We start from the raw sequence: 23,863 nt of genomic DNA, 5'->3' as shown, positions 1-23,863 counted from the left end.
AGTTGAACTACTGTAACCTGAACTCCGATGCTACCTCAGACATCACCCATTGGTTTTTGTTGCAGAGTTTAGAAGCCCAAAACAAACTTGGCAAAGAGTGGAGTAAAGTAGAGAGCCACAGCTTGTAACAGTAGTTTTTATCTTTAATATAAAAACTGGCAAATAAACATTTGGTTTAAATGGATTCAAACCATACATTATATAGACATGGATGGCATGACAGCTCCTCATAAGTGAAGCCAAAACATTTAGAGCTCCCACTTGTGACTGACCGCAGCATAGCCCACCCATAGTAAAGGGTTCCCTTTACTTTGACAGAAAGCATGATCAGAACTTCTAATCATGCTTATTATATTCAAGTATGCACTTTTCAGAGTTTCAATTAATCATTCAATACATAAAAGATGCTCCAGGAGAATTCTCGACCAGGTTTCAAGAGTAGAGGAACAGTGAGAAAGAAACGTATCAAACACCAACACAGCAGCCATCAAACTGTGTGTCAGCTTTTGCTGTGGATTGAACCATCCTCAGGGATTTTTAAAAAGTTTATCAAAAAGTTAGATGTGTGCTCTGGCTAGTGGAAGGGGTGTGATGTCAGTTCTGCAGCTCAACCACACAGATCATTTCTGCACATGCCTTGGCACCAAAATATGTAAGCACCAATTTGAGCCGTATTTTGGCTTCATTTTTTGCCAACAGAGGAGCTGGGGCGCATCATTCATATTTCCATACAGCCATTGAGTTCAACTTGAATCTATTTTAATCTCAAAAATTACCTTTTTATTAAACTATGCTGGTGATTGTTCCTCTAGTGTCTGCTATGATCTTGGTTGGTGTTCTTTTTTTCGTATGGTCAACAAAATAAATGTTTGATGAAAACCAATTGAAGTTTGAACCAGTTTTGAAATGCTGCAAAGGAGTTGTGAAATAGGTAGAACATGGCTCTTTGCCATTAATGCACCAGAGTATACGGTATAACTAACACAAAAAACACTGTTCATCTATTTTCTTCCTAACCAGCATCTGAAATTTCATGATCACGCATTTACTTTGTGTTTCTGCTACATTTTCGACTCTGCTCCTTCTTGTTAATCCCCATTCTTACCAAATCTAGAGTTAAACATCTGTATCTGTAACTCTGTTTGTCAAAAGCGGTGATTACGGTAATTGTGAGACATGTTATCAGTAAGTCCACATCCTTCCCCCAATCTTTCTCTAATCACATTTACTTTCATCTTTTCATTTATAAATCTAATAACATTATTTTAATTCAGGTAGAAAAAAATGAAAAAATGTCAGAAAAAAAAGTAAATCTTAACAGAAAACAACGCTGTAATTATTTTTTCCCCATGTTATACAAACAAACAAACTCTACTGATTATGAATCAAAAGCACACATAAACTTTGAACTCAAACAAAGGAGTTCACTTGTTGTTAGTTTCGCTGTTGCTGCTGCTTCATAAAGCCTCTTTACCCAGAGCTGAGAGTCATTTTCTTCAGATCAGAGGTGGGTGCTTATAATATATATATAATCTGTACTTCCAAATGAATGTTTGTATCGTGTTATAATTAATCTGACTTATTCTTTTAGTGTTTTTTTTTTAGTTTTTGGAGGAATACAAAAAACAAGTTATCTTTGCTCGCACATGAAGAAAGAGCCATGTGTAGAAATGTCCTGTTTTACTTCTACACAGTCAGCTGTTGTCTTTTTATCCAGTTGTGACCCTATTGGGATTTTCTGTTTGCTTTGATTTGCAGACGCGACGTGTTCTTTCAGTCATGATGAAGAGCTCTGTGTTGTTCCTCCTCACTGTCAGCTTTGCCATGTTTGGATTTGGTAAGGAAAAAAGTGGATTAAAGGAGAATTTAGAATGGCTTTTATCAATGCTTTTTTTATGCTCCTGATTCATGAAGCCACATGGGGCTAAATCACAGAGACTATATGTCGCACAAAGAGGAGAGAGATCGGCCTGAGGGCACCTTTTGGCAGCTCAGTGTGCAGTTTGCATGTTCTGCTGTTATGTAAGGTTCCTCCAGTTCACACACTGCAGAGTCAATAATAAATGTTCTTTAATAATGTTTGTGATCTTTTTTAGTTTATTGAAATAATTCTTGAAATATATAATGTCAGGGACATTTTTCTTATCCTTGTTTCCTTCTACTTCTCATACGATATGTCAAAAGACCCATAACAAAAACAAAATCAAATCTGCACTTACTCACATGAACCCCCCAAAAAAGAGGGGAAGGAAAATGAAGATACATTTTCCAAACTGTCAAACTAATCCTTTGTATGTAAGATAATTTGACTGCTTCCTCTCAGATAGAAATAATACCTTGACTAAGGTGAACTCCTCCTCTCTGTAGGCCTCTCTCTGCAGTGTTACTCCTGCCCTGGCGGAACCAGCAACTGTGAAGTCAAAAGGGAGTGCATCGGAGGTGAAGACAGCTGCCTCAAACTCACCAGCGGTGGTAAGCATTGATGAGGAAACAATGTTAAACCGGACTACATTTATGAAAAATCTGTTAAAATTAAAGTATGTTTGTGATCCAACGCTTATTTTCTTGAAGCAAAAAAAAATACAGCTTTATGTTTGCACATTTGCAGCATGTGTCTGTCTTGCATTCGTTGAAATTGCATCGTCTCTCTTTGTGGGAATAGATCAGACCATTTCAGTACAATTGCCCTGGTTGGCCAATGAGCAATAAATGTCACCTGTGTTCATTGATGATTAATGATTAACAATCAAAAACCAACAGCATATCTAGAGCATTTCTGATGTTTCTTTAAACTGGCTGAATTGGCTCTCCTATTAATGTGATGGAATTGTCCAGTATATGTATAGTAGGTATAGGCAGACATAACAATGCATATGTTAATAACACTTTCTGGCCCACTGTCTCCAACAGAACAGACCCACACTGCATGTATGAGGTACTCAGACTGTGACTTCATGACTCTGGCTGTCAGATACTCCGTCCCTGACTTCGCCTTCTCCTGCTGTCAGTCAGAACTCTGCAACGGTGAAAAAAAAAGTGTGATTCAGAAAATAAAGGATTTTTTTGGTTAAGAAATTAAAAAGAAAGAAAACTGTTCAGCCCTAACTCATCATTTCAGTCTGTGAATACTTAATAACTGTTTTTTTGTTGAACAACAGCTGAACAAGGCTCATTAATTAAGACTCAAAAGAGGTATGCTTGTAATCTAAATATTTAGGGGCATGTTTCCCCTCCACCCCAATGATATGACTTTTAATCCTCTGCTGCCCTTTCTGCAAAGTTAGTGGCAATAAAGTTCAATCATTCAAAAGGATATTACCATAGAGTGTATATGAAGTGGAATAAACTTTCTCTCTCTCTCTCTCTCTCTCTCTCTCTCTCTCTCTCTCTCTCTCTCTCTGTCTGTGTGTGTGTGTGTGTGTGTGTGTGTGTGTGTGTGTGTGTTATAAGGCAGCAGTGAATAACACAATGTCTTAATTTGTTGACTTTAATTAGAAGAAGGACAACATCTGTTACCTGAAACAATACTGTGTGTATGCGTCTGTCTGTTTCGCACGATATGCTCACAAGTCATGACTTGGACTGGGTTAGTGTGTTTCTAATGGACAAACTACAGGTTGTTTTAGTGAGAAAGTCAAGCTTTATATGGAGTCCATACACATCTATAGGAATCAAAACAAGTGATGTTTTTGCTCTGTATTTTGTGTGTGTGTGTGTGTGTGTGTGTGTGTGTGCGTGTGTGTGTGTGTACAGTATATGTATACTGTTGTATGTGTGCATGTGTCTGCACACTACAACAGTGTCCAGGTGGCGAGATAATTAAAAACATTTCTCACACTTGATTTTACATCGAAATCTCAAAGCAAACATCTGGTGAAGCAAAGGAGGAATAGACCAGGTGTGTGTGCGTGTCTGCATATATACTATATATATATATATGTGTGTGTGTGTGTATGACTTGGGAAGGAAGATGAGCTGCATGAGGTAGAATCATAGGGCGACTAGTGAGATAATCATAAAATAACAAACTAACAGACAAAATATGACTAAATATTACATGTATCAAAACATAAGGTTGCCCTCAGAGCCCATTTCATTGCAACTAAGTAAACACATTCTTATTATGTTGCACTTGTTGTATCCTAGTCTGCTTTGAGTGTAACCCCGCACCAATTACAACAGCAGTTTTACTGGCAACACGACCTCTATAATTGCTGACTCATGAAAAAAACAATAGCAACAACACAATGAACAAATCCAATGTTTAAACTCACCAAACAATTGACTGATGTTTTGATGGTTGTTCATAGCAGCATCTTCACTACAATAAGGGCTGATTCCCTGCATTGACTCTTGTGTTGGACTTAAAATGACTGTGGTATTGCACGTGAGGAAAAGTGTGACAACGCTGATAATGTCAATTGAAAATAAATGAAAAAAAATCCTCAGTCTGTGAAAAATGTGCAAAAAACTCCCTCAAATTTAACTTCAAAATTTCCTAAAAATTACTTCGAAATAACTGGAAATTAGCAAAATTTTCTCAAAGAATCCTATTAAAAATTCCTTAAAGTCTCCATTAGATGTGTGCAAAAAATTCCTGAAAGTTCAAGAAAATACCTGAAACTACCCAAAAAATTATATTTGAAAAATTATCTTCAAAGTCTTTTTAATATTTTTAAAAATTGTTATATTAATTCCTGAAAAGCCAAAGTATTCAAATATGTCCCTGGGAAGTTATTAAAATCTCTCTCAGCATTATGAAGAAAATTTACAAAACTTTTCAAATTTCTGTAAATACCAGAAATATTTCACTTGATTCCCATGAAATTTCCTTCAAAACCTCCTGAAAATGTCAATTGTAAAATAAGGTTAACTACCATTAGTTCCTAAAAATATTATGGAAATTTCCCACAAGGTAAAAAAATATTTAAATCCCAAAATTTCTGATACATTTTTTATTTTCCATTTAAAATCATTTTATATTTCTTTCTTCTTTCACAAATTCTGAAAATGAAAATATCAATTTAAAAAATAAATAATACAAAAAACAAAAGTAGACAAAAATTTAATGTAAAATCACCAGAATATACAAAAAATGTATATTGACAATTTCCCAAAGAATTTACTGAAAATTCCTTCATGTACACCAACATGACTTCAAACATTTCCAGATGTGTATACAATGTATCAATAAAATATTTCAATTTTCTTCCATTTTTCCCTGAACATTCTTACTGAAATTTTCAAAAGTTCCTTAAACTTTCCCTTGAGCTTCCATCTAAAATTTGCCAAATTCATGAAATTTCCCACAAAATTCCAGTTAAATTTTTAACATTTCCATCTAAAATTCTTGATATTAAAAAAAAAAAATTCCATAAAAATATCCCAATCAAAATATTTAAAAGAAATGTCTTATATGCTCTCAGGAAACATTTTTTTCTGGTTGTGAGTGTATCTGCTTGTCATATGCACAGGTGTTTGTATCTGCCAAGTATGAAGAAAATATTTCAGAGGCAATGAGGGAGAACAACAGGAAAAAAACCCACTGATGTCTCAGTCTACTTGATCAGCCTGCAAGACTGACAAGGAGGAAAGCTTGTTTACAGACAAATCAAGCAGAGTGACACTGAAGTGAAAAAACAACAGCTGACATGTTCTAAAGCCGCTACAGAGCCTAAAGCAGGATGTGTGGTTCGTATTGCTTGGATCCATAAACAGCCTGAGTATTAGCTGCTTCTTTCAAAGGTAGAAGTCAGTTTTTAATTAACAGCAGATGGGGTTTTTTTTGGGTTGAAATAAGGAGAAGCTTCAGTGAATAATTGAAGTTTTTTTTAGGAGTTTTCTCATTCAGACTTCATGAAGCCTCAGGAGATTTCTGTTTCCATCAACACCTTTGCCCTCTTCTCATTCTCAGTGTTTTTGAATAACAGAGTTATTTGGGCATAAGACTGGTATTTAAAATATCAAAAGGCTGCAAGTATCATGAGATTGGTACGGGTTTGTATGTCAATGTGTGCACTGGCTTGAGAAAAAAAAGATATGACAACCCTCCCACTTAAGATTATTATTTTTTGATTAATGGGACCAATTAAATTTGTTTTCATGGCAGTATGTACTCTGAAAAACTGTGGGACATTCTGAGTGTGTATTTATTTGATATACTATCAAAATGTGCAAAGGTTTGGTCCCAGTCAGTATATGAATGTTTGTTTTTTATTTCAGACTTACTATCTTTGTTGCTGATACCTCTAAAAAACGTCTTAAAATATCTGTTTTGTAGCTTATACTTAAAGTTTAAGACATTAGTGTTTTATTCAGCAGTACAGCTTAGATAACAAGCTTGCACACACACTTGTTACATCCCTACCTTTACAACAACTACTACTACTACTACTACTCTACAGTTCTGTAACCTGGCTGTAAATTGTTAACGTAAACTGAGTAGTAAAGCCACATGTTCTCTATTTGTGCAGATCTTTGATGAGCGTTGCTGCTCGTCTGAATAGTTTTGTGTGACCGGTTTATAACTCTGACATTCTGGTAATCAATGCGACCACTGTTTTTTTTTTTTTCTCCCTGTTGCTGTTGCACTGTTGCACAGCAGACCATCTCCATGGAAACCAGACCTGTGGAGGGCTTTGTATAATTTTCTGTATTTTTTTTTATATATAATCTCCTCTAATCCTGGACCAATTAGTTTCAGGACAGGACAGAGATTCTCTTTCTCTTCTTCCCTTGATCATTTTGTTTTTGTCTTCTTTACACGTCTCTCCAAACATCTCTCTCTCTCTCTCTCCCTCTTTTGCTGTGTCCATCTAAATCTATTTTTATTTCAATTATTAATGTTTTTCTCAAGCTCATATGTGCCGCACATTCACGCACGCACACACACTCATGACCACTCACACACCAGATCCTTCAGCATTAATTTTTCCTCCTATTAATCCAATTAGCTTTTAAAAACTGTTGAATTTGCTTCATGTTTCCCATCCTTGCGTCCCTCTTTTAAGTCCTTTTTTCTTCCACTTCTGTGACTATTCAATATGTGATACTCACAACAAATCTGGCAATTAAACTGTGGCCTTACCCTCACTGACAGATTGAGCTGTGCGCATTTTTGGAAACTATTTTCTATTTGTTCATTCGTCTCTGTGTCTCTTGCTTTTTGGCTCTCTTGGGGGCCCTCTGGCATGTGTGTGTCAGAGATCCCATGGGGTGTGTGTGCATGTGCGTGTATGTGCGTCTCCTGGGTAGCTGCAACAAGCACACACTGAGAGGACTAAACACATAGACAAACACACAAACACACACTCACACACTCTTATTGTCCCAGTCGGGGGTACAGGCTCCGATCTGGGGGAGGGAGAAGAGCGCAGCGGGAGTACAAGGGGAAAAGATTATACCTCTGGGGCTGAAACACACACACATACATACACACACACAGCCACACATACACACACTGAACACACACAGACGCAACAAACCCTGAACTTTAACATTGAGGTGAAATTCATGCTCTATGCATCACAGTCTGCTTTAAGTTTCATACAAATGTTTTGCATTACGTTTGAACTGATTCAATGTGTTGCAAGAGGGATCATGCTGATTGAAAGGACTACATGTCTACATCTTTATGAAGGGGTATCTGAAAAAACAGGATATATTTTATATTATTCCAGGTAGCTAGTAATAGCATAGGGTCAGATCAGGATGAAAGTCAGTCTACACTGGACTTCAATCAGATCAGTCTCTGCTCCCTTGCGGTTTGGCTCTAGTCCCTCCACATTGGCCAGCTGTGTTTTCAGAGCGCAGCACGGAGTAGTACACCAAGTCAGCTGGAGTGATGACAGAGGATTTCTAATGGTAATTACAGAATCAATAGTTTTCTTTACCTCTATGATAAGCTTTCTGACCTGTCTGTTGTTGTAGTTAAGTCTAATTTGGTAAGCGTTTTATTAAATTAACCTGATTTATAATGTTATCTCAGTGCTTGACTTGATCTGCCCTATGATATGCGATGCGCCATGCACTTGCAAAAATAGAAGTCTGCTGCAGAGGTCCGGATTGTCGGAGCTGAGACGGAGCAGCAACGCAACAGAGCCGACCCACATACTTTGACTACGTCAACTGAATTCAAATTGAAACCTATCAGCTTCAGTGCAGCGGTGGAGCGGGGATGGACCAAACATGGATCTGGTGGAAGTTAGCTGTATAAGTCAGAGGTACCTAAAATGTTTGCACAATCTTTTCACAATAACGATTTGTTTAGTTCAGACAAAACACATGAAGAAAATACATCACAGAGATCCTAATACTTTGATAAAGGATGAGTGAAAATCCTAGTAAGGATGTAACGAGGCAGCTGGGGCTCAGTGGAAGAGTCAGTCGTCTCTCAACCGGAGGACGAGGGTTCTCAGGTCCTGCTATCCACATGCAGAAATATCCTTGGGTAAGACGATTAACCACACACTGCCCCTGGTGGGGTTTTCCACTGGTGTGTGAATGCGATTAGTTTATACTGATGGGCACCACACGTCTCTCTTATTTCAACTATTTTTTTAAACACCTCCCCTTTTCCCCTTTTTAGTGGCACAGTTTCTCTGGTCTACTTTTGGTTTGCATTACTAAACATTAGTTAAGTATTTGGATTAATACTATTGTGCATAAATGAGCACAATTGTAAAAACATTTTGAACATAAAAATGTGTCCTTATTCAAACCAAGTTGAAACTTAACTCGCCCTTACAACTGAAAAACATGCAAAAGTGAATCTGCAGCTCAGCTCCCGTCCCTGCTCTATTAGCCTCACACTGAGTGTTGCTTTCAATTACTGCAGGACTCATTGTGGGAGCCTGTTACATATATATCTGTAGGCTGTTTAAATAGTTCCCTGCCAGTTTAAAGCCAGTGAGTGTTATTTGGCTGGCAATTTGGTATGTTTGCTTTGAAAATCAAATTACTGAATAAAAACCACCCTCTGTAGGTGAATTAGTGTCATTGCACGTATATTAAGTTTTATTTTAGTTGTGCTCCGTAACAGAACCATCAATACAGATTACAGCTTAACCGCTATCCCCTCTACTCTCTCTCTTTCTCTGTCTCTCACTCAAAGACAGATTTCCTCTTTGTAATGCTGATAGATAACGACCACTCAAGCATGGAGGATCAGAAGAGCAGAGGTCAAAGGTGAAAGGAGGCCACTGGTTCAGCAGTGTTTAATGTCAGTGTGCGTGAAGGCGGCTGTCCTTCAGTGAGAGTATCTCTGCAAAACACACACAAACACATTTAAGATCTGTGGACAGCAACGTGTTTGCCTTCCAATTGGAAAAGTTGAAGGTGACCAGCAAAACAATATATAATATTTGTTGGTAAAACTGTGGCCTGATGCTGTCATGGCATGACCGCAGTCGTTTTCTTTACACTCTAGGTTCTAAAGAAACACAGAACCCTTATTTAACAATGTGAATTGTCTCTATTTCTGCCATACAGTCCATTCAATCTCTGCAAATCAGGACTTAAATTATTCTTATTTCCTATTCTTATTTCTTATAATAAAAGGTTTTTCATTTAGAAATCTGACTATACTTTCCTTCCCCTTTTGAAAAATGTAGGACAAAAAGTTTTCAATGCATCTATCAGTAACATTTTATGTTCTTATATTTTGCATGACAAGGTCCTGGAAGCACACACACACACACGCACACGCACACACACACACACACACACACACTCAAACACACTCCCAGGCGACTCTAGTCCCCATATGGAGCCTCTCCTGAGAAAAAAGGCTATCAGGGAGGCGCGTATGTGTGTTTTATTGTGACGTGAGACCGTGTGTGAGCATCAGAGAGGCCAGTGCACCAGTCTGGAAATAGGGGACACATTAATCTTATTTGTCATAACCTGTCCCTTGAGACGCTTGGACCCCCCTGTCCCAAAACCACCCACCAACTCACACTGACCCCCTCCTGCGTGTTATCGGTATCTGCGACGGACAGAGAGACTGAAGCTAATTACATGTGAGAGTTAAGATGGTGGAAACGGGACAAAGACCAAGCTGCATGCGTGCGTGCGTGTGTGTGTGTGTGTGTGTGTTTGGTCCTTGCCTTTTGTTTCGGTTATAATATAATTCACTTTGTGTCTTTTGCTGTTACTACATCTCAGTAACATAAATTACTCTTCCCTCTCATTAGCGGTGTTGATACCCAAACTTTGTGTCCACCCCATGTTGTGTGTATGAGTGGGCAGGACAAAGGGACATAAATTGAAGGACTCTCTCTACTCTGTCTATTTAGTCAAAGAGTGATGTTGAAATAAAAGACAACAAAGATAGTTAGGAATAATTCTGACGCACTTCACTTATTTTCTACACTTAATTCTTAAACATAATTAATATTTAAAATGCACATATTTATACATTTGACCATATTTTATGTTGTTTTAATGTTGTGCTATATGTAGAAATTATTGCACTTGTTATCACTGACTGCATCTCTAATGGTCAACAGTTTCAAAGACACTGGAAAGTGAAAACCCAGAGGGACATCCGCAAAATATCACAACAACATATTTGATAACTCATTAGCAACCATGAGTCAACAGATAACGTTAGCATTCGACCACGTTCTCACTAAAATTACATTTAGATACCATTAAACAATACCAGAGATAAAGCGATGCTACAAGTGATGCAAGCAAGAACTTTACTATTTTCATATTACCTAGCTTTTTGGCTAGCTAATATTTAACAAAGCCTACCCTGTTAGCAAGCTTATGTAATAATACTGCAGTAGGTTACGGCAATGTTAGCTAGAATGTTTATCTTCTCTATTGTACTGTGTTAGCTATAAAGCGGGTTTACACTAATTTTAAGTGTTAACTAGCTAATGGGCATAGATTGTATAAAACATCTATGCGTTTTCTGTGGAGTCACCCATTGGTTTCTGAATAGAAGTTTTTAAGCAAAATGAAGGTGGTCACCATTCTGGAAATTCTGACTCATTCTAACTTTCGAGCAACCTAAATACAGGCAAAGTGGCAGAGGCAGGTGTTTAGCCACCCTACAAACAGCTACAATGCAGCCACCACCTGTCTATTAAGCCAGCCACGCTCCAATTATGCAGATTCACGGATAACTTTTAGCCTTGATGTAATTGAAATAGATGTGGTAATAAAAACATTCAGCCCCATACTTTTTGTACAAGTAAATGAAGTAATTACATACTAAAAATCATGTTTTGAATCAGGCTGCAAACATAGGATGCAGGAGATAAAGACTGAACAAACTGGTGAAGAAGACCAGCTCAGTCCTGGACCCTGTGGAGGTGGTGGCTGACAGGAGAATTATGGCCAAGCTGACGTCTCTGATGGACATTTTTCTTCTATATATATTCTTGCTGGAATTCTTGTACTGTACACCTTCTTGTTTGCTGCTGTAACTCCATGAATTTCCCCGTTGTGGGATGAATAAAGGAGTATCTTATCTTATCTTATTTAGTTTTTAAGTACAAAATGGGTCAACGTGGGACCTAATGGGGATTCCTTTGTGTTTACAGCCAGCCTCTAGTGGACATTTGAGGAACTGTAATGTTTACTTACACATTTACTACTACGTCCATTTATTATACAGTCTATGGTTTTCTGTTAGCTGTTTTATTTTAGCTAATAATGGTAAAAAATAATTATTTGTCATATATCCTTCATTACATTAAAACAACATGTAAGGTTCCCATTGTGTTAGCTTTGATTAGAGCGCTAAAACATGAATGTGCCTCTACAATTAATCCGAGGTTTAACTTCATCCATTGAGTGTGAGATATGGAGGACAGTAATTTAAAGACCAGAAGAAAAGGCTCTTTAAAGAATCACATTCCCAATGGTCAAGTGTTGATCAGACAATTTCTCTACCCTGTGGCTGATCAACCTGATTAGTTACTGTATACAGGCTGTCAGTCACAGCTGAAAAATGATTACACATCACATGAGCCAAACTTAAAAAATTCAATAATCTGAGACAAATGTGCAGCGCCGGAAGAAAGTGAGACAGCTGAGGAAATAGTGACAGCTCTGACTGAGTCAGCACTGAACAACCACAGACTGTTTCTGTTTGTGGCATAAAAACATATATAACACTAGTTTGTACCAGCAGAGGGATGTAGATAAAAACACTGCAGAACCTGTTTAAAGGTAAGTGTAAAGCAACTGTTTGTTGTAGCATAAAGACCAAGGTCATACTCAGTTTAAACAATCTTTCTATTAGAGAAAAAACTTTTCACTGGGTTGGCAAAAGTATCTTACAGGAAACTCTTTCATAGATCTTGAAATTACCATAAAATGAAGACAGGAAGGCCTTTTTCATGGAAAACCCCCCAATGAAATTCTTAATCAATTTTGTTGTTTCATTGCAATGCTAAAATACAAATTTGAAGCCGCTAAAGGTGCAATGTGTAGAAGGTAGCAGCATTGAGCAGAAAAGATTTGGTGGAAAATGGATGTCATATTTATCCTTTTCTTTTTTTTAAAATTAGTGCATAATAACTTATATTAAACTAAAGTTTTCTTTTTAAAACTTAGAATAAGTATGTATATTTACATAAGAAGCTGGTCTCCTCATGTTGGCTGCCATTGTGAACCGCTATCATGTTTCTACAGCAGCTAAAAAGGGACAAAACAGAGAAAAACACATTTTGTTATTCTGTGCCTAGCTGCCGGTCCAGAAATTCACCTGTTGGAAGACAAGCAGAGAAGAAGAGAGAGTGGTTGTTGTTTAAGGAGAAGAAGAGATAGCGGTTGTGGTTGTTTTGGGCAATATAACTTGTATTGATAGCATTTTATCATAGCAAAAAATTGACAAATGGGGAACCACAGATATTATACATCACATGAGCGTGAATCCGCTGCATTTTTGTCAAAAGATAAAGCTAACATGAAGAAATGAAGCGAAACAGACAACAACAAAAAAATGGAGTAAACACCTTGTTGCTTTTCCAAGGTCAGGACAAGTAATAGTACAATATACCGGACTATTGCTTTTGTAACAATGCTTATTTGTTTTATGCATTGTTATTGGAAAGAAACTTTAGTTTACTTTAGTTACTTTTTAATATGTGCCAAACGTTTATGCCAACGGCTTAATTAAGTCTTTTGTCGACACAGTGTCAGATAACTAAGTGCCATTTTCAGGAGAGCTTCTGGTCCTCCAAGGCCACCGTCCCTAGGTGATGTGAAACGTTAGTAACGGAGGGGTTCATTCTACCATCTGACCGCTAGATGTTGCTAAAAATCCTATTTCTACACACCGCACCTTTAAATATGGAAGAAAATATATTCAGCTGTGAAGTGGTATGAAGAAGCAGCATGAGTATTCTAAATATTAACTTTTTTTTGGGAAAGGTGGCTATTTCATTGTTTCATTGTTGGCCCCTGCAGTAGGAAGTTGTTCTAAATAAATATAGTTTGTTACATACTGGTGAATGGTCTAGCAAGTCTGGAAACATTTATAGAAGAGGAAAGCAACAATGTAACAAACAAAAGTCAAAGAGCGCCTTTAACTGTAGAATATACACCATTCCTACAGGAAGGTACCAAAATCTCACTGAAACCAAAGGTCCAAAACAAAACAACAATCCTGCCATCTCCTCATGAAATATGACTTTGACATTTTTCATTTGCTTTGTTTGTGTTCTCCTTCTCTTTATTCCCACTCTCTTTTCCTCTGGTCCCTCTTTGTCTCCTTGTCTCACCCCCTGTCTCCCCTTCTCTGTTCCTCCCCTCACTCTTTTCCCTCCCTTTCCTCCCCCCTCAGGCCAAACCACAGCTATCAGATTTCTCTCTGCTTGGTTCTTTTCAATTAGACTTGCTCACTTCCCCCAGCCCTCTGCGTGTGAGTGTTTGTGTGTACATGAATCTGTGTGTGAATTTTTCGTGTACAGCGTGTAGGTGTCTGTGTGTGACACCTTAGGAAAAGGCACCATGGTGAATTCTATTAAGAAATCGCTCATTTTCCAACACTCAAAAACGCAGCAAGTGTCCTCCCACTCGTCCTCTCCTCTCCTCTCTGACTCACTCTATTAGTGCAGATGAGAGCATTAGTGGTGACAGCTGATTGTATTATAGGTGATATCATCACATGTGCACAAAGGGACACGCACCAGCTTTCCTTCCCTTTTAAGGGCTCAGGGTTACAGAAATCGTTGTGACTAAAGGACCTAATTTGTTTGTGTTTCTTCCCACAGTTTGTGGAAGGGAAACTGATACAGCCAGAAAAGGAAGAAAAAGAAGAAAAAAACAGGCTTTGAACGGTAGGACTGAGTGATTGCGTGCTTGGATTTATAAAGTGAGAACAGTTTGAGAAGTGCCCAGCATGTGATAGGTTTAGGTATGTGTCCCTCTTATTATTCATTAACTCTGGGTTCTCTTAAAGCAAACTATTGTACACTGGATTAATACAAGCTAAAAAATCCTGACACCATTTTTATTTTGAGAAGAATCTTTCACACATCATACACATCTATCAAAATTATCAAGATAACCAGAAAACTTTACTGTAAACAACTTAACGGGTATCAGAGAAAATGTTCTAGATGTACCCAATAAACATTTGACCAATATGGGTGCAATGGAGCAATGTTTTCATGTTCTTATATTTCAAGCTAGCACAGTTACAAAATATAGAATACACGGATATAGTCTTTGTGATGATAGCTATTGGTATTTGGAGCGGAATTTCGAAGCCTATCGTCAGCAGTTGCCATATTGTTAATGCTGACTCAAACTTTTGGTTGATCTTACATGAGGCAAAGGGGTGGAGTTGAGGCAGGCTTTTAGCCTCCTTGCTAACAGCTAACAGCCTTGACTAACAGCCTGTCAGTCAAGTAAACTTGTAATTTTGATATCATCAAAACCAATGCATTATAAAAAAAAATTAAACCCCTGTATAGTGTGTGCTAATGGAGAAATAAGCTATTCAGACCAAAACCGTTTTTGGTACCAGGCTGTAAACATGTTTATTTTGCTGTGAAGATCGCCATTTTGAATGGGTGTGTATTAGGGATGACCACAATTAATCGATTATCGATTAATTGATTGTTAAGAAATTACTCGAAACACGCATTTTTGTTATCAATTTTCCATCACGTGGAACAAACAACATGTTGTCTCATATTACACTCATCTATCAGGGAGGTGTTTTAAGTTTAAAGCATGTTTGGATGTGATTCAGTTGTTAAAGGTGTTGCGCACAGCGGAGATGCTCTGCTGGCGGCTGCGGCTGTGCGTCAGGTCTCCCCGTGCGCTTTTTTAAAAGAGGATCAATACAAAACTGCTGCCAACAACAACACGGACACGAAGGTTCACAACTATAAACAGGACATTTCCCACCTTTGGATACGAAGGCAACAGACAGGTGGGAAATTCAGGTACACTATGTTTGCAGACCAGCAACATCAGAGCCGTCTGGGCTTTTCTGCAGCTGGACTGATTATGACCCGGTTGCGCTCCCGGCTGACACCTGATCAAATACACGTTTATTTTTCTCAATAAGAACGAGTAAACAGAAAACTGGACACTGGGAGTCTGAAGTAATTTTCTGTTAGTAGTCTCAGCCTTCACTTTATAAGATTATGTCCGCGGAGAATATTTTAATGAGCCTGATCGTTGATAATCTGCGTGTCAAACATGTGCCCGTATTAAATCCTGTCAGTTTTATGCATTTTGTTGCTGTAGAAAATAAAATTTAGGGGGAAAACAACGTATTTGGCATTGTTTTTGACTTAAGAATAATAATTGTTTTTATCAATTAATCGATAATTGATCGTTAACATTTCCAAAAATCGATCACGGAAAATACTTAAAATGTACATCCCTAGTGTGAATATAGATCCTGGACCTTTTGCAGCAAGCCTTAAGTGGACACTCGAGGAACTGCAGTTTTTAGTACTTCATCGGCTTCTTTCTGCAAAACTGGAGGTTGCAGTTTGTCACTAACACACAACCAAGTCTCACATCAGTAAGTAAAATTGAAAACTCCTAACAGTGGCTTTAATTTACATCATATATTTAAAACACTTACTTTTTTATGGTATCATGTTTTTAGTTTCAACCAGGATAGTACTCTTTCTTTTATAGCCAGGTACGCTGGGTTTGTTTGTTTCTGTGACCTAAAAAAACTGGGTATGTTTTTGTCATGGTTAGGTTAAGGCACTAACCAAAACAACAAAAGAGGTTAAGAGGAGAACCATTCATGCTTAAATAGATCCTAAAGGTAGACTTGTGGTTTCATACTGGACAAAGATGAAAGTGAAACTGCTTTTCGACAGATCATCCTAAAGGCTGCTGGGCACATAATTTGTGCAACTGGCACTGTGTTTTTACTGACTCTTGAGTTAAGGTGAAATTCATTAGTTTGTGAATTGGGCTGTAGTTAATCCACGTCTATGTTCATGATCCATGTACACCACATCTTTGTTACTATTCCATGAATTTGGTTTGAACTTGAACATTGACGCAAGGCTACCAGCGCGAGGGCAACAACAAACTATCAATGGGCGCTAAACTTACTTACCAGAGAAATCTCAGAAACTTTGCCACAAGGATGTAACAACAATGCACTATTGGAAAAAGCATGGACTCCAATGTAAGAACAAAATTGCAGCACAGCAGTTAGCTTTAAGCGTAGCTCACAATCATCCAAGACATTGAGTCGGTTAACGAAAGAGCTGCAGTCCAACAACCATCTTTCTTTTGGACGTATAAAATGGCTCAGGTGGAGGAAACCAATACATCTCCGGTCTGTGTTTCCTGTTGGGCCATCCATCAACAACATGAGTAAGATGGCCTACCCTTGGGCACCATATGACTGGTGAGGAAGTCAAACTTGGAGGTCAGCATCTTCACGCACATTGCTTTTATGTACACTTTACAGGCAGTGCTGATTGTTTTATATACATGCTTGCTTTTTTTATGCTTGTTTTTGTGTCATTTTAAAGCAACACCATATCACTGTTGATGTTGAGCAGGCTGTACGACACGAAAGCCAATTTATTGCATGCAAGACATGTTGTGTGTGTGTGTGTGTGTGTGTGTGTGTGGGTGTGCGTATGTGTGTGTGTAGTCTATAAGACAGCCTGGGGGTTAATTAGAGAATAGTAAACAGAACACATGTGGCAGCTTAATATCCCCTCTGCCTTACAGCTTATTTCACACCCCACCCGCTCTGTTGCTCTCTCCCTGTTGTGTGTGTGTGTGTGTGTGCGCGCTTATCAGTATGGTCAGGGTCATGGGCGTTCCCCCGTCACCTATCCCAGAGGCTCTACCCCCTCCCTCCCTCAACACCCACCCACCCACCCACACAAACAGCCGTGCGGGTGCTGGTGCAGGTGTGTGTGTGGTTCTGAGGTAATTTAAAACAGATGAGGTGGTGTCTTTCAGCCTGTGGCCCCGTCACTTCATCAATACCGAGGAGACAGAGGGACGGAGGAATGAGGAGATGGATGGATGGGTGAACGGGGAGGAGGAGAGGGGGAGCATTGTCTCACAAAAAAAGGACAACAAAAGAAGACAAAAGACTCTGGAATCTATCTCTCTATCTGTCTAAAAATAAAGTTCAATATCCTCTAAACAGCCTTCTGCCCCACAGTTCAGCTCTGACCCTGCAATGTCTGTATTTTATCGAAAGTTCTTGAGAAAAGCTAGGCGATAGACTCTGTATTTACTTCAGGGCAACAACATATTAGTACAATGAAAAAAAGAGCTGAAGAAGTCATCAAACTTATTGGTTCTGTGTGTTTTGTACACCGTAGATAGTTTGTTATTTCAAGAGATGGGGAACAGCTGCAAAAGAACCAATGATTCTTTGTCATGTTATTTTTGCTGGTATATTCTACTTTTAATGAAGAATAATTTAAGACCTGTCCCAGTAGTTACAAGCAAACTGAATGGTTAAATGTAGTGGTATGATTGTATTGAAATCCCATAGCAGCTGAAGGTCAAGACTTTTGTTTTTTATTTTTATTTACCCAATTAAAGTTAATTATACCAGGCTAGCAGATAAGTCAAACTTAAAACAGTCTGAAGCATTTTTTCCATGGATTATGATTTTTATTTTTTTATTTTATTTTTTATGCTTGTATGCCTTCAGGGAGGAAGGACAGTGTACAGAGCAGGAACGTGGGAGGCAGAGTGGGAAACGACATGTGGCAAAGGGCCGTGGGCTTGAAACAAACGCCCACTTTAAGACTATAGCCTCTGTACATTGGATGTCTGATTGAACCACTCGTCCAAACTGGCGCCCCACTCCTGAAATGTAAAAAAAATAATGAATGAAAACTTTTACTCTTCTTAAGCTTTAAAAGCTACACACACACACACACACACACACACACACACACACACACACACACACACACACACACACACACACACACACATTAAAAGTTTGGTCCTGCAGATGTCAAAACAAGTTTTCAAACAACAGAACTGTGACTGCATTGTGAGTCCTCTTTGTCGGCACTGAAGGCAATCATATCCACTCATCCATCTCACACTTGCCTCTCCCCTGCGTCTGCTCATTGTCAAACCACTGTCTCTTTATGACGCCTCTCATTTCCTAATTATAACCACAAATTTCATAGGAGGTCTGGTTGCAGCATTTAGGCATTTATGCTTGACGACAGGGTGCTCTTTCCCCCCGAGCGTCGTAGCTTGAACTTCAGCGGTTCCTCCAGCGTGAACCAGCGACCAAGCAACAAAAGACCAATCTGTTAGACCAATAAATGAGCAGTCAGGTGTGTGTGTTTGTGTGTGTGTTTGTGTGTGTGTGTGTGAGAGTGAATGTGTGTGTGTGTCTCCGAGCAGTAAATGAACACTCTCTCTATCTCTCATCTATCAAAGGCTTGACACCAGGAGCAGCTGTGAGAGCTCGCACTCACACACACACACCCTCCCTACTACTTTAGCAATTTGGGATAATTAGCCTACTATACAATGTCCGCCTGTGGTCCCCAGGGGTCCTGTGGGCTGTGTGTGTGTGTGTGTGCTTGTGTGTGTGTGTGTTTCAGTGGGTGTCTGGTAAGGATCAGCTGTGTTAAGCGTCCCGTGACATCTAAACTACTAATTCATTGCTACATTAACGGCGTTGATTAACATACGGCTAGAAACACACTGACACACTGACACACACAGACACCAACACACACATCTGGGGAGGCCTTGCACTTGAGCTGTTTTCTGACAAACTTCAAGCAGCTTTTTGGGATATTTTTCTTAAAAACACAAAAGCGTGGCCTGCATGTTAACACAGAAACATCTTAAGAAGAATGATCAGCTTTTTGTTTGAAATAATATATGTACTTTTAGATGTAAGGGGTAAAGACTCTGTTAAAGCCAGTGCTCAAACTGTCCCGGACTGTAACTCAAAATCATGTACATCAACATTTTGCAGATCAAGTTGTAGTTAAGTGCACAAAGCACAGAGCTGCTGTAAACCTTTACTAAACTGAACCCTACATGTGATCCATAGAATATCTCCAACAGGATTCTGGCTTTCATGTTGCTGTCATCCAATTCCTTCAGGGACTTGAGTAAAAATCAAACATGGGAGTTTGTACCAGGTGGGTCAAGAAGAGCAGTATGAATTTTTAGATACACTTTGTATGAGTAGCATTTATTTGTTACAGATACACTTGCATTTCTTATAATTTCCTGCACAAATCTGTTCAGTATATTAACTGCTTGAATCATTTTTTACAAAGTGCATATGTACGATTGTGTAGTTATGTTAAACTGGACAACACTGTTATGATTAATACAATCAAACCGGGTTCTCTGATACTGCCTAAAATACTGGACATAGATAACATGGATAATATTAATTTGGGCTGTAATGATATCAAAATCTCACAAAACGATAACATCCCAATATCAAGTTCATTGCACAATATTTATTGTAATGTACACTCCAATTGCTTGATGCTCTGTGTATATTTAGCCTTTTTGTCTTCGTAGAGAGCTAGTAGTGTTTGACTTGTGGTGAAATTGATTTTACCGTTACCGTCGCGATCTACTTATTTTTACTTTTCAACAGAGATTCAAAGCTTGTTATGTTAATCTACAGCTGATACATGTTGCCGTTTACCGAATAGAGAGGAGGAGATGAAATACACGGCCGATGTGAGGCCGATGTCCGGGATCCTGGAAGTCCTGTAAATGTGGGAAACACAATGCCGCCGAGTGGACCAATCACAGGGCTTGCAGTCCGCGCCGATTCTACGCATAGTTACATTTTGGAGGAGGTGCACGTCAGCTACGTGCGTAGGCCTCTGAGTAGGTACGGGAGCTACGCAGACCCCCGGCGTGGGTCACGGCGTCGATTTGACACAGAAGTATAAATCAGCCTTAAAAGAGCAAGAGAAAACTGAGACTTCTTACTAAATGTGACGTGAGCTAACTCGCTCAAATAGGAGAGAAATTCAGCTAAATAAGTTCTCTTCCGGCTAGCTGCCGCTTTATCCAGTTATCATGCTGACAATCTGGACTTTTAGAATTAATTGCTCCTTGTCTACATGTACGTGAACGACTGGAGTGAAAATAGAAACAAAGCATCGGGTTGAAAACAACACATCCTGTTGCAATGCTTCGCACATCTTTGTTTTTTGCTGCCTTGCAACTTGCAACCAAGCAGCAACCTCCGGCCGCGAGAATTGAAGCTAATGCGGAAGTGTTAAAAACTGCAGTTCCTCGAGAGTCCGCTTGAGGCTGGCAACGGAAGTACCAGAAACCACATACACACAAATTAAAAAAGACGATCTTCACAGCAGACATAAACACATTTACAGCATGGTACAAAAAAAAAAGTGTAGTCTGGAAAACTAATTTCTCGATCGGCACACATTGTACGGGAGGGGAATTTTTTCATAACACGGCAATTTTGAAGATATTAGGATTATGAGTTTTCTGTTATTAGAAGCACAGCTGACTTGATTGACAGGTGGGGACATTGAAGCTGTTGGCTAGGAGGCTCAAAGCCCGCCTCTTTACGTCACACTAGCTCGACAGAAGTTACGTTGAGTTCAACATTTCCAATATGGCTCCCACCGATGATCTGCTTCAAAACAGAGCTTCAGAAACAGATGGGTGACGTCACGGATACTACGTCCATTATTTATACAGTCTATGCAACACGCCATGATTTGGACCACACTCTTAAATCTGAAACAAAGTAATCTTGCTCGTTTTGTTGGTTTGGTCACAAAGCATGCTGTTAGAACATAGTCTAAGAGTTAAGTCCTGCATTCAAATTCTTACCCAAACAAAGTACAAACTCCACACTACGCACGCTTAACATGCTGTAACATAATCAACTGTAAATATACTGGTTATGCAGAATGGCCCATTTCAGATTACACATTTGATTACAATGATTAATGCATCAATGTGTAGGCATTACCCTAATGCTGCATTGAAACTGAAAGACCTCCTATTCTGTATATTCCTATGTAGCTGTGTTGTTTTTATGTAGAGGACAAGCAGCGGAGTGTGATTGGAGAGCAGAAAAAAAGACATGTGTGTGTTTGCATCTTGAAGCCAGTGACCAGGGATGTATACTCACTCAAAGAGAGTTTGTGTATGTGTGTGTAAGAAGAAAGATAATGATGTATAACTGTGTGTCTCACTGCTGCGACTGAGCCTCAGTGTCCTGCTGTGACAAGAGCCAGGTGCTGCTGAGAGAGAGAGACAGAGAGAGACAGAGAGAGAGTGAGAACAAGCAGCAAATCAATAACATCTTGATTGGAGATGATTGCACTCCTCTTTCCCTCTCTTCCTGTGTATAAGTCTGAGTGTGTGCATTTTTGTCATCATGATCTCCTTTCGTCGCAACCTCTCCAATCACACCCACCTCACCCACACACACAGTCACATATAAACGTACACAGACGTGCACCTCTCACAGCTAGTTCTCATTGTTCAAGATGAAAACATGAGGGTCAATCGGTTCTTATTAAGTTGTCAATAAGGATTGCATCACATATTGATTCAGAAGCTCTTTTCTTATTTTCTAAAATTGAAACTGACCTTATTCAATGGGACTACCATTGCATTTTGTTTTTCTTGGACTTGTATATAGAGTATATTTTGCAGGAGGGCTACAGGTAAGAACTCCAATAAAGAATCTCAAGCTGGATTCAGATTGATTATTAAAAGAATTATGGTACAGCAGTCTTCCCCCCTGTAGTGTTTTACTCTGAACACAGTAACAGTCAAATTAAAATCAGTGTTAGATATGTTAGCCCTTAAGATGTTTAGCTATGGGTTCACTAAATCCCAGGATTCCTTGATCCACTGAAGGAATTGAAGTAGTTACTTTAATGAACAATAATTTGTGTTGCGTCTTAACTGAAATTGATCTCATATGAAATTCCTTCATCATCTTTTAGCCGTATTGGTTTCACAAGTTGGTTCAGCGTCTTTTCTTGGCTAGCTAAAGGGAGATGTAGTTCAGAGGGTACCTGAAACAAACATCACTCTCTCTCATCATCCACAGTCTTTCTAGAAGTTTATAATTTGTTATGAACAGCCATGGTCAAAATGTTTTGGAGAAGTCCAATGTGACTTTTAGGGTTTCATTTTCTGTTTTTTGTTTGCCAAAGATTTGTCTTAAAGCAAATTCAACTCCTGAAAGTGTTGCCTTAACACCTGAAAGATTGCCCCAACACTGAACACTTTTAAAAGCAGTTTAAACATGTACTTTATTTATTATTTTTTACCTCGTGTGTGTGTGTAAGTGGCCTTTTTCACACATGCACTCCTGACATTTGACATTTTCCAAAGTTGCGAGTTCACACTTCTCCCTCACAAGTGTAGTCGGATGAGGAGAGGGTGTGTCTCGGGAGGCAGGACATGATATGAAAAGCATGCTGCAAAAGCCTAAGTGAAATGTTTACGAAATGAATGCTGAGTACAATGCTATGACGACAGTTGTACATCAATGCTATGTGTATACAGAGGAATGTGCTGACAACATCTTTGTTCTTCTTCATCCTTGGATGTTGTCAGACATCCTGTTATGTTTCACTCTTCTTGGCTCGCACTGCTTGTAAAATAAATGTCATCACCCCTACCAGCTCTCTCAAACACGATTGATTTTATTCACGTTTGGTGTCATGCCCCAATATGAGTTGACATACAGTATGTGTGGTGTGCCTGTTGTGTATTTTCCCCACCTCTTTGGATTTGGATGACTTTATTTTATTGATTTTCATTTTTAAATAGTGTTGGGTTTTCTTTCTATTTGATGTAAAGTACAATATGTTGACCTGTGGGTAATATGTACTATACCGTTAAAGTTAACTTCACTTGTCTAAGTAGGATAGGGATATCAACATGACAACCTTCCTAATTAATAAGCTGTTTGTGCAACTCTTTCAGCAGTTTTTGCATTGGTATGGAGGTTTTATGCTTTGATGTTCTGGATTAGATTTTTTTGTACATTTTCCTTCATTGAGCCATTGAATTTAATTAAAATGATTTGTGTGCAGACTCAAGCAGACATGGAGCAGAGTCATCAGCAAACATAAAGCATGCAATTTCAGTATTTAGTGCACAGACACCAGGGGTTAATGGCAGAATGAGAGTTATATTACATCAGGCACCATGTTTTTATTGGAGGGAACATTCTGTTACAAGTTGCTTGATTTACTGAAGATTTTTCCACCTGATGCCCTTGTCAGTCAGTTTTAGCATCAGCAGTACTGTAGTGAGAGTCAGTCAAGAGCTTTTCAAAAGCCTAAAAAGCGAAGAAGAGAGCTGTTTGGTGTTCATATGTATCGATCAGTGTGCGATCTTTCTCTCTGTCGCTCTCTGACCTGAT

At 38.8% G+C, this 23,863-nt stretch overlaps 1 protein-coding gene across 1 annotated transcript; it reads left to right on the top strand.

Annotated features, from left to right (window-relative positions):
* Positions 1–1,479: 1,479 nt before the first annotated feature.
* LOC117828448 (CD59 glycoprotein-like) lies at positions 1,480–3,053 on the top strand (the record flags this gene model as incomplete). The annotated part of the gene is made up of 4 exons (XM_034705597.1): positions 1,480–1,507; positions 1,759–1,837; positions 2,368–2,472; positions 2,911–3,053. Coding segments are annotated over exons 2-4 (306 nt in total), but the record flags the coding sequence as incomplete, so codon positions are not given.
* Positions 3,054–23,863: the final 20,810 nt, after the last annotated feature.

The sequence above is a fragment of the Notolabrus celidotus genome, chromosome 16 (assembly GCF_009762535.1).
Source record: "Notolabrus celidotus isolate fNotCel1 chromosome 16, fNotCel1.pri, whole genome shotgun sequence".
Taxonomy (NCBI): Eukaryota; Metazoa; Chordata; class Actinopteri; order Labriformes; family Labridae; genus Notolabrus; species Notolabrus celidotus.
Note: the sequence above shows the minus strand (reverse complement) of the source record. Positions and strands in the feature narration are given on the sequence as shown.